The sequence below is a fragment of the Elephas maximus genome, chromosome 10, assembly GCF_024166365.1.
Source record: "Elephas maximus indicus isolate mEleMax1 chromosome 10, mEleMax1 primary haplotype, whole genome shotgun sequence".
Taxonomy (NCBI): domain Eukaryota; kingdom Metazoa; phylum Chordata; class Mammalia; order Proboscidea; family Elephantidae; genus Elephas; species Elephas maximus.
In genome coordinates this window covers 36,528,210-36,539,820 of record NC_064828.1, presented here as the reverse complement: position 1 = coordinate 36,539,820, position 11,611 = coordinate 36,528,210, and the positions used below count along the sequence as shown (strand labels likewise).

General features: G+C 41.9%; 1 protein-coding gene across 1 annotated transcript; it reads left to right on the top strand.

Annotated features, from left to right (window-relative positions):
* The first annotated feature begins 5,626 nt into the window (after positions 1–5,626).
* LOC126084308 (cathepsin G-like) lies at positions 5,627–9,210 on the top strand. The gene is made up of 5 exons (XM_049898815.1): positions 5,627–5,712; positions 7,178–7,325; positions 7,749–7,884; positions 8,097–8,351; positions 8,784–9,210. Exons 1-5 carry the CDS (start codon positions 5,658–5,660, stop codon positions 8,937–8,939), a joined length of 750 nt encoding a protein of 249 aa, XP_049754772.1. The 5' UTR covers positions 5,627–5,657; the 3' UTR covers positions 8,940–9,210.
* The last annotated feature ends 2,401 nt before the right edge of the window (positions 9,211–11,611 follow it).

The window sequence follows — 11,611 nt, the reverse complement described above, 5'->3', positions numbered from 1 at the left end:
TTCCCTCTATACTGTCTGACAACCAAACTTAAATATATATAGATACACAGATAATAATAAAATATAGCACACGTGAAAAGTACACAAAACAGAAACGTGCAGTTTAAAGAATAATTATAAGGCAACCGGCAACAACCACAATTTATGTCAACAAATAGAACATGATCAACAGTCCAGAAACCTCTCGTATTTCTCTTCCTGATAAAAATGCTGTCTCTGTCCTCCAACTCACAGAGTAAACCACTGTCCTGACTTTTGCCATAACTACTTGTTTTTCATTATGCTTTTCCCACCTACGTCAGCATCCCTATGCAACATAGTTTCATTTTACCTAGTTTTGAACTTTTTAAGGAATAGAATCCTACTGAATGCAGTCTTTTGGGTTCTTGCTTCTTTTGTTTAACACTGTAAGATTTATTTATGTAGTTGCATGTTGCAGTATTTCATTTATTTTCCTTGCCATGCAATATTCCATTATATGAATATTCCACAATTTAATTATTCATGCTTCTCTTGATGGATCTTCCAAATGTTTCTGGTTTGAGGCTATGATGAATAATGCTACTATGAATTTTTTGTACACATATCTGGTAGAAATGTGTATGAGTTTCTGGAAAGTACATATCTGCATGAAGAAAGGACCAGTCTGGTGGCTGTAACTGTTTGCTGTAATATAAATCTGTGGTTCTCTAGCATCTAACAAGAGTGAGGAACTTTTCATACATTTATTGGCCATTTGGCTTCCGGGTTATGCTATTCCAGCTTTTATGGGTTAGTGTTTGCATGGCATTTTTTTTTTTTTTTGACTTTTCTTTTCTTTTAATCTTTCTTTAACCTTTTTTTCAAAAAAATAGATATTTATTTTAAACAGCATGCAGTAAGATTTTTTATCCTGTTTAAAAATCTTTTTCTGTAACTATTTAATGTAATTATAAATATACTTAGGCCTTCATTTATCATCTTATTTTATGTTTACCCAAATATTCTTTATTTCTTTGCCTTTTGGACTGATTAAATATATTTTTAATCATCTCATTTTTTCCCTGCCCTAGCTTAGAAGCTACAGACTACATTTCTATTATTTTAGTAGTTTTTAACGAAATTACAACATTCATCCTTAATTAATCAGAATCTAAAGTTAAGCAATAACTTTAATTTCCTCCCAGAAAATGCAAATTCATTACCTGTACACCAAACCCATTGCCGTGGAGTCAATTTGGGCTCATAGCTACCCTATAGGAGAGAGTGGAACTGCCTCAAAACAGTTTCCAAAGAGCAGCTGGTAGATTTGAACTGCCTACCTCTTGGTTAGCAGTCAAGTTCTTAACCACTGTGCCAAATACAAAGTCATTAGAATAATTCAATTTACCACCCTTTCAACTTATTTGCTATAGCCGTCTTGCATTTTAATTCTACGTATTTTAAAATATAAAAGATGTTGTTTTATGTCACCAATGTTTGTTTAGATCTAGCCATGTATTTGTTACTTTCTTTGTTCTTTATTCTTTCTTGCATAGCAGGCCTTCTACCTCCCTTCAAATTTTCTATTTCCCTAAAGACAAAAACTCAAGCTACAAGGGAAAGATTAGTCCAAAGGACTAATGATCCACAACTACCAGGGCCTCCACCAGACCGAGTCCAGTACAACTGGTTGGTGCCTGGCTACCACCACTAACTGGTCTGATGGGGATCACAGTAAAGGGTCCTGGACAGAGCTGGAGGAAAATGTAGAGCAAAATTCTAACTCACAAAAAAAGACCCAACTTAGTGGCCTGACAGAAACTGGAGAAATCGAGAGTATGGCCCCTGGACAAGCTTTTAGCTTAGTAATGAAGTCACTCCTGAGGTTCATCCTTCAGCCAAGGATTAGACAGGCCAACAAAACAAAACGAGACTAAATGGGCATGCCAGCCCAGGGCCAATGACTAGAAGGCAGGAGGGGACAGGAAACCCAAAGTCGAGAAGAGACGGCGTTGACCTGTGGTGGGGTTGTTAACCAATGTCATAAAACAATATGTGCACTAAAAAAAAAAAAAAAAAAATTACCTCCCTTAAATTTTTCTTTTAATGTAGTTTTTGTTTTTCTGAAGGTATCATTTTGCCTCATTCCTAAAAAAAAAAAAAAAAAAAAAATTCCGGATATAACACTCTAGATTAACATTTTTTTATTTTTTAACTCTTTTAGTAGTTCATCCCTCTATCTTCCGGTTTCTGTTGCTACTGTTGAGAATCTATTAATCTGTCTATCATTCCTTTGAAGACTCAGGTTCTGCATCCTCAGATTCAACCAATCACAAATGGAAAATACTCGGGGCGGGGGCATGGGGGGGGAGAAAGTCCCAAAGACCAAAACTTGAATTGGCTACATGGCAAGCATTATGCTGAACCCACACAAATGAATTGATGTGTAGGCAGGCATACCCTGCTGTAGCCTCCCACCATCTCACAGATTCTCAGTCTCTCTCCCCCACTGGTCTGAACATTGTTCACCTTGCTTCTCGCTGCTTTGCTATTTGTGTTATGTGTACCCTTTGTTTCTGTGAAAAAATGGCTCCTAAAAAACAATGAAGTTCAAAGCAATCCCTCAAAGGCTAAGTGTGAGGGTGTTGAGGAGAGTGAGAGGAAGGAGTTTAAGGCTAGGAAGTGATAGCTGGCTAGCTCTGTATAGCGCTACAGCCTCCAGAACGTCAAGATCACTGGCGAATTGGCATAGGCTGATGTCCAGGCAGCATCGTCGTTCCCAGAACAGCTCAAGAAACTCAGAAAAGAGAAAGGCTACCTTCCAGAACGAGTCTTCAATTGTGATGAAACAACTATTCATATAACATTTACATTGTATTAGATATTGTAAGTAATCTAGGGATGATTTAAAGTATACAGGAGGATGTTTGTAGGGTATAGGCAAATACTACACCATTTTATACAAGGGACTTGAGAAACCATGGATTTTGGTATCCACTGGGGCCCTGGAATCAATCCTCTGCAGATACCAAGGGAATACTATAATCATTTTTTTCTCTGGTTTGTCTTAATATTCTTTTTCTTTGGGTTTCTACCATTTCTCTATGACATATCTATATATGGATGTATTTTTATTATTCCTCTTGAGATTTGCTTATCTTTGTGAACCTCTAATTGGGTGTTTTTTGTAAGTTTTTTTTCTAATTCTCATTAAATGTTGCCTCTTTTCCTGTTCTCTGTTTCTCTCTTTTCTCCTCCTAGAACTCCAACTGAACGTATGTTTGAACTTCTTATTCTATCACCTCTATGTGTTTTATCCTTTTGCCTTTCTCTGCTATGGTTAATGACACTTTTTCTGACCTATTTCAGGTTAGTGATTCTGCATCTTTGTCCAGTCTGTTATTAAAGCCATCCACTGTTACTTTAAGTTTGATTATTATAAATTTCACTTTCAGAAGTTGTATTTCATTATTTTTGAGAGTTATGTCATTTTTTGTAATGTTCCCTGCAGCTATATTAAACTTCTAAAAATTTCATTAAACATATTAAGTATATATTTTTAGATAATCTTTATTGGATTATTCCAATAATTAAAGACTTTGGGCTATTTTTATTTTCTGTTGTTTCTTGTTCAACTTATCTTATTTCTTTGTGTGCTGATTTATCTTTGACTATGTGAATGTCATTTTAATTAAAAAATAATTCTTAAGTGTGATTATGGTGATTCCCTCCAGATTTGCATTTGCTTTTGCCAGGTACCTCAAGGGACCATCCATAACCACATTCATGTAAGTTTGAGGTTTAAGATTCCATGAAAAGTTCAGGTAATTCAATTCTTCCATGCAATTACTTGCAAGGACTAGGGCATGGTCTCTCTCTTTTGCTATTTTGAGATTATAAACTTTTTAGGCCCCAGTTTACTGTGGGGAAGGTCTCAGTTAGAACTGCTTGTTTGAGTTTTGGTCTTTGATTTCTATACCCTTCACCTTATATAGTAATCAAAGCAGAAGTTCAAGTTTTGTGAGTTCAGGAATTCCCTCAAAACAGAACCTGCTTCTATGCTCCCTTTCCTAACTGGCATCCCATTTTCTTTCAATTTTGACCTGATAATCATTTCTGCCTTAGCTGTTATTTGAGACTTTAAGGTTTTTAGGTTTTTTAAACAGCTTCGTTTTCGGTTGGTTTTAGTGGGAAGGTTGGCATTAAATCCTAGGTCACTGTTAATAGAAACCAGAATTCTCTAATAAAAAAAATTAATATATTAAAATTGCTCCATATGCTAAGGCACTAATAAAATTATTATATTTTCTCTTTTCCCCCATTTTTCTGCATATTCATTTTCAGACCCATAATGAAATATCATGAAGTTGCAGTCTTAGAGGAGATACTAGAGAAGGATTAAGTTTTGTGTAGCTCTGAAATTAAATGAAAAAAATGTGTATACTATATATGAGAAGAGGGACCTTAACTTCCTCTCATAAGATTTTGAAGTGAGTCTAGTATACTTCATAAAATATTGAGAATTGTGTGCATCTTCAATGTTATTTTTGCAAAAATTATACCAAATTATGTTTTTCTGTGCATATACAGAATCTTGTAAATGTTTTTTAAGTGTATCTAACAACACATTGTGCTACTTAATCTACAGGATAGGATTTGTATGCCTTTGTCCCAGTGCTGAATGGTATAGTTCTTTGCCTTTGGCACAGCAATGACATTTCTTATTCTTTGAGGCCGTCACTCCTGAGGCAGAAAATTGGGATTAGGTTGACTAGACTCTTGTATTGATGGTTGAAGGATGATCTTAGATATTTTCCAGCCAGGGTCTGACAACTCTCAACAAAATCAAGTCACTAGGCCTTTCTGTGTGCAGGGAATCTTCTAGTACCTAAAGAAGGGAGTTTTCACATGGGTAGGAAACAAAGTAAAATTTTTCAACTGTGTATAGTTTTCAATGAGTGTTTGTCAAGGTTTAAGCGACATGAAAAAGTAATTATCAGTGGATGAGCCTTGGTTCTCTCTTTTCTTTTTTCTGGCAGCACCCTCCACTCAGGGAAAACAGCTACGCAATCTGCCTTGACAACTTCTAGGAACAAGTGGGAACAGCAGGGTTCTCAGCAAGGTGGCTTTGGGCTAAAGGACCTCTTTTGCCCCCTTTGACTTTGTCTTGGTATCCTCATTCTATATCCCACCCATCTTTTATGCACACTTATCGAACTCTTATTAATCAGAAATGAATAAGCAATCCAGGAATCTTGCAATCATTTTAAGAACCCCTAAAGTTCCAAAGAACTGAAGCTCTAATCCTGGAGGAATGGAAATGGGAGTACATAGGCAGCCTCCAGCTTTCATGCATTGTTGGGGATATTATTAAACTTAATGGGTTTAGGGTTCTGGGACAAGGTGCCCAAAACCCCCGTTCTGGTTGCCCTGGGTCCCTGTTTCTGCTGTCAGCCTTGACTCAGAAATTGTGTGGGAGATCACAATGTTTGCTTGGATTGTTCTGTCTTCACCCAGATCACTGGCAGTTGGTGGGGAACCTCTTGGCCAGCCTAGGGTGATGAAACCTATCACTCCAACAGGAGAATGGGACTGTGGATTCCCAGTTGCTCCTCCCCTTCCTTCCTCTCTTTGGGGCTAAAAGTCAAGCAGACAGAAACACAAGCAGCAACTGACCAAGTAGCCATCCAGGGAAGATGCAGCCACTCCTGATCCTGTTGGTCTTTCTTCTACCCCCTGGGACTAGAGCAGGTGAGTGACCATCCTCCCCCCAGGGTTTAAAGCCCTTCTTATGGTGTCTCCAGGTACCTCTGGCCACATCCTTAGACATATCCTGGCCTTGTTTCACTCCAGCAACTTTCTGAAGTCTAAAACTGAATAGAAAATCAATGCGAATGGAATGCCCTTCCCTAGGAGGCCAAGTCAGTTTTCTCCCTCCCCTGGGTCATGTCCTTGTCATCTGAGGATAGTCATTTTCAAGAAGGTCACAGAATTCTGGTGAAAGTAGGGAAGCTAGAAATGAGAAGCAATAAAATCCCTTCTTTCTCTAATCCGAGGAAAACATGCTTATATGCAGTGTGTGACATGGTGGAAGTATCTCTGTGTTCATAGAAGGACACAGTTGCTAATTGCAATTTTATGCTGTTCTTAGTCTAAGTCTCTCAGCTCTGCCAGGAAAGTAGCCCAAAGCCCACTTTGCTTCAGATTTGGTGAGCTCACTGGCCCAAAGGCCCCAACACTCTCACAGTAAAGACACCTCAGGTCTACTTCCCACATCTTCTTGCATTCCAGGCCTTTGACCACACTCATCTTCCCCAATAGTTACCAATGGTTTAGGTAAGTTCCATGTACAGACCTGCCCTTCCCTTCCTCACCCTGACCCAACCCACCTAACAAATAACCACTATATAGTGGTCAGGGGCATAGACTCTGAATTCAGTCTGCCTGGCTATGAATCTGCCTTGGTCACTTTCTAATTCTGTATCTTTAAAAAAGTTATTTAAATTCACAGTTTCTCAGTTTCATCACCTATAAAACAGGGATAATATTGATACCTACCCCATAGAGTTTCTATGAGGGTTAAATTAGTGTACATAAAGCTCTTGGAATAGTGTTCAGCATGTAGTGAGTGCTATATAAATGTGCTGTGTAAATTCACTCTGCAGTCCAAGCATCAAAGCCAAGGAGATAAGGATACAAAAATAACAGTCCCATCAGCTCATGTCCAGGTCCTTAGAAACGAATCCCTTGATGGTCATGAGCTGGCAATAGCTGGACTCAGAAGGATCTGGATCTTCCGTGAGGAAGAAACTACCAGAAAATTCCAAGGACAGCCCATTCCAGAGGCCTCCAGATGTCGATCTTGACCGCAGAGCAAATATCCTCGATATATGAGGCTGAAGTTGGCCTTGCCTAGACCAAAGATTGTTCTCCCCTTTTTTCAGGAGGTGGGGGGAGTAGATCTGGGAAGGAGGATGAGTCTCCCTTCAAGCCAGCAGTGCTTCCTGCAGAGCCCTGGAGTCCACTCCCAGTGTCTGGTGCCCTGCAGACTGCAGACCCCAGTTCTCACCACCAATTTCCAACTCCTCCCTCCCCCTACTGCATCATCTCTTCTCCAACCCCCCCCAACCCTCCCCCGCCAATCTTGGAGCCACTAGTCTGGTGCCACACTGCAGGTTTAGGGAGCACAAGATTTATGCCAAATGCTTTCTTCCAGGGAAAATCATCGGAGGCCAAGAGGCCAGGCCCCACTCCCACCCCTATATGGCTTATCTTCAGATTTTGACTCCGGCTGGCTTAAAAATTTGTGGAGGTTTCCTGGTGCGAGAAGACTTTGTGTTGACAGCAGCTCACTGCCTGGGAAGGTGAGGAGTCCCTCTGAGGCAGCCAGTAACACAGGGTCCAAAAGAGCTCATCAGAGGAGCCATGCGAAAGCAGGGTTGTGGCAATAAAAGGATGAAAAAGAGATCCAGTAAGTCTTGGCGGAAAGGGACAGGTCAGTGCAAATGGCACTCCTGAAGGAAAAAGGAACACATGGTTGGAAAATAAAAAGAGGTGGAGGTGGGGCTCAATTTAATCTGGGGAAGCAAACTTTAAGGTCACTGTGTCCCTATAATCCCAAACTTAGGGCTGAGAAAAAGCAGAGACATGGAGTAGCTCAGCCCCAGGGCCATCCTATTTCCCTCAGCTGTGTCCTACCTGCTCTGGGCTGTCCACCTGCCCTGCAGAGCTGGAAGACTGTAGCACTTGTGACTCACACTTACCTCTAGACCACCTTTCCTTTGCAGGCTCATAAATGTCATCTTGGGGGCCCACAACATCCAGGAGCTAGAAAGCACCCAGCAGCACATCCCTGTGCTCAGAACTATCCCCCACCCTGAATATAATTCTCAGAACAACTGGAACGACATCATGTTGCTGCAGGTACCAGTTGCCTGACCCTATGGTTCGCCCACACCTAGTGGGCCCCTTCCATGGAGGCAACTCCCCTGTGTCCTGGGACTGTGGAGGAGGAAGCAGAGGCATCACCCAAGGTGGTGATAGGGGCATGGGGTGAAGCGGGAGTCCACAGCAACAGACCCCAAGCCCTTGGCTGGGGCTCCAGCTGGCATGAATACCTGTACTCTTCCTGCCAGCTGGAGACTAGAGCCAGACAAAATGAAGCTGTGAGACCTGTGGCTCTGCCTCAGACCCGGGCCAGACTGAGGCCTGGTGCCTTGTGCACTGCAGCCGGCTGGGGCCTGGTTGGCCTGAACAGGAGAACAAGCACACTCCAGGACGTGCAGCTGAGAGTGGAGACAGCTAAGGAGTGCCGCATTCACTTCAGTTTCTATACTGACCGATTGCAGATTTGTGTGGGAAACCCAAGAAAGCAGAAGTCTGTCTTCCTGGTAAGGATTCAGACATCTGCCAACATGGCCTTGGGACAGAGGGGCCTGGGCAGAACTGGAGTAGTAGGAACAGACTACTTCTCCATGTCCTCAGCCTGGGGGCCAGAACAGAGTGCAGGGAGGGCCCCCTGGGGAATATGAGGAGCATCTGACCACACACTTACATGCAGTTTTCCTGGGGTAGGTGAAAGCACCTTGGCTTGCATTGGGCTAGAGACAGTAAGCATAGCCAGCACTTGTAAATGTGGCTTTGGTTGGAAATAGAGATAGCAAGCACGATGATGGAAAGATCCAGAGGCTGGCCTTCTGCACCACTTCCCTCACCTCAAGCTCAATTAGAGGAGACTGGCTACTTTCTGAGACCTTAAGGTTTAGGGGTAGGCCTTGGAGGGGGTCTGCATGGCTCAGTCCTTTTCTTCTCTCTGTCCACAGGGGGACTCCGGGGGCCCCCTCGTGTGCAACAACGTGGCCCAGGGCATCGTCTCTTATGGAAAACCAAGTGGGACCCCTCCAGCAGTCTTCATCAGGATCTCAAGCTTCTTGTCCTGGATAAACAGAACAATGAGACGCTTCAAACAGCAGGGTTAAACTGGGAAGACTGACTCTTCTTCCTTGGGGTGGCGAATGGTGGGGACAGTGCCATAGCCTTAATAAATGTCCATGTCTAGAGCGAAAATAACAGATTTCTTGTTTATTCATAGAACACCATTCGGCGCACAACAAATGTGCAACAGGTAGACCTCTGTTCCCATTTCAACTGTTTCTTGCTTCCTCCTCATCCATTTTTCCCCTGCCTCTGCCCATCTCTTAAAACTTCACTGTTTTCCAATTATTTGAGATGCCACCATTATTATATATTAAAGTGGAACTTTTCATGAAATTTCAATTCTGTCCCCTTTGTCTACCTGTGCTTATGTACACCAACAGCCCATGTTTTTTAAAAAAAAAAAAAAAAAAATTTTTTTTTTTTTTTTTTTTTTTTTAATATCTGGCAGGGAGAATCTTTGGTAGGGTTGAAAAGCCCTGACCTGGGAGAGATATGCCCTTCTACCACTCCTTAATGCATCTGGGGAAGCAGGGGAGACAGTAAGCTGAGGAGAATAGATGGCCCGAAGGAGGGAAGAAGCTCTCCTGAGAAAGAGGCCCCACCTTCTTAGAGGAGTTCAGACTCAATCCTGGCAAAAGAGCTGGCCCTAAACATAGTTAAGAAAGAAAATGTTCTAAATCCTACTTTGGTGTGTAGCTTCTGGGGACTTAAAACCTTGTGAGCAGCCATCTACAATATTACACTGGCCTCACACCATCTGGAGCAAGGGAGAAAGAAGAAAACCAAAAACACAAGGGAAAGATTAGTCCAAAGGACTAAAGGGCCCCAAGTACTACAGCCTTCACCCAACTGAGTCCAGCAAAACTAGATTGCACCTGGCTACAACCACCAACTGCTCAGACCAGGATCACAGTAGAAGGTTTCAGACACAGCTGGAGAAAAATGTAGAACAAAATTCTAACTCACAAAAAAAAAAAAAAAAATTCCAGACTTACTTGTCTGACAGATTGGAGAAATGCTGAGAGTATGGCCCCCGTATACACTTTTAACTCAGTACTGAAGTCACTCCTGAGGTTCACCCTTCAGTCAAAGATTAGACAGCCCTATAAACAAAAAAAGACTGAATGGGCACACCAGCCCAGGGACAAGAAGGTAGGAGGGGACAGGAAAGCTGGTAATGGGGAACCCAAGGTTGAGAAGGGGAGAGTGTTGACATGTCCTGGGGTTGGCAGCCAATGTCACAAAACAGTATGCACATTAACTGTTTAACAAGAGGCTAATTTGTTCTGTAATCCTTCATCTAAACTGCTATTAAAAAAAAAAAAAAAAGATGGAAGGAATACACAGAGTCACTGTACCAAAAAGTACTGGTTGATGTTCAACCATTTCAGGAGGTAGCATACGATCAAAAACCTAGGGTACTAAAGGAAGAAGTCCAAGCTGCACTGAAGACATTGACGTAAAAACAAGGCTCCAGGAATTGATGGGATACCAACTGAGATGTTTCAACAAACGACAAAGCCCTGGAAGCATTCATTCGTCTATGCCAAGAAATTTTGAAGACAGCTACTTGCCCATCTTACTGGAAAACATCCATATTTATGCCTATTTCCAAGAAAGGTGATCCAACCAAATGTGGAAATTATCAAATAATATCATTAATATCACACACAAGTAAAATTTTGCTGAAGGTGGTTCAAAAGTGGTTGCAGCAGTACGTCAGCAGGGGACTGCCAGATAATCAAGCCAGATTCAGAAGAGGACATGGAATGAAGGATGTCATTGCTGATGTCAGATGGATCCTAACTGAAAGCAGAGAATATCAGAAAGATGTTACCTGTGTTTTATTGACTATGCCAAGCTATTTGACTGTGTAGATCATAACAAGTTATGGATAACGTTTTGAAGGATAGGAATTCCAGAATACTTAATTGTGCTCATGAGGAATCTGTACACAGACCAAAAGACAGCTATTTGAATACAACAAGGGGATACCGCGTGGTTTAAAATCAGGAAGTGTGTGTGTCAGGGTTGTATCCTTTCGCCACACTTATTCAATATGTATCCTGAGCAAATAATCTGAGAAACTGGACTATGTGACGAAGAATGTGATATCAGGATTGGGGGAAGACTCATCAACAACCTGCACTATGCAGATAACACAACCTTGCTTGCCAAAAGTGAAGAGAACTTGAAGCACTTAGTGATGAAGATCAAAGACTACAGTCTTCAGTATGGATTATACCTCAAGTTAAAGAAAAGAAAAATTCTCACGTTTAGACCAATAAGTAACATTGTGATAACTGAGAAAAAATTGAGATTGTCAAGGATTTCCTTTTGCTTGGATCCACAATCAAGACCCATGGAAACAGAGGTCAAGAAATCAAATGGCATACTGCACCGATCAAATCTGCTGCAAGGGTGGAGCCAAGATGGCGGAATAGACAGACGCTTCCGTCGAGCCCTCTTTACAACAAAGACCCGAAAAAACAAGTGAAACGAGTATATTTGTGACAAGCTGGGAGCCCTGAACATCAGAGGCAAGTTTAGACAACGAACTGAGGGGCAGGCGGAGGAAGAGGCAGTTCAGAAGCAGAGAGGAGTTACTGCACCTGAATCGCGGGGAGCCCTCAGCACCATTCCCGGAGCAGGAGCGGCTGCGGCAGCGGCTGCAACGGGCTGGTACTAATCTTCAGCTGCAGTTCCCTCAGGG

What these genes read in the sequence shown, in the direction of transcription:
- LOC126084308 (XM_049898815.1), top strand. Translation starts at nt 5,658, where the DNA reads ATGCAGCCACTCCTGATCCTGTTGGTCTTTCTTCTACCCCCTGGGACT. An exon ending in GCAGCTCACTGCCTGGGAAG is followed by an intron (nt 7,326 to 7,748) that starts GTGAGGAGTCCC and finishes TTTCCTTTGCAG; the next exon opens with GCTCATAAATGTCATCTTGG. An exon ending in AGCAGAAGTCTGTCTTCCTG is followed by an intron (nt 8,352 to 8,783) that starts GTAAGGATTCAG and finishes CTCTGTCCACAG; the next exon opens with GGGGACTCCGGGGGCCCCCT.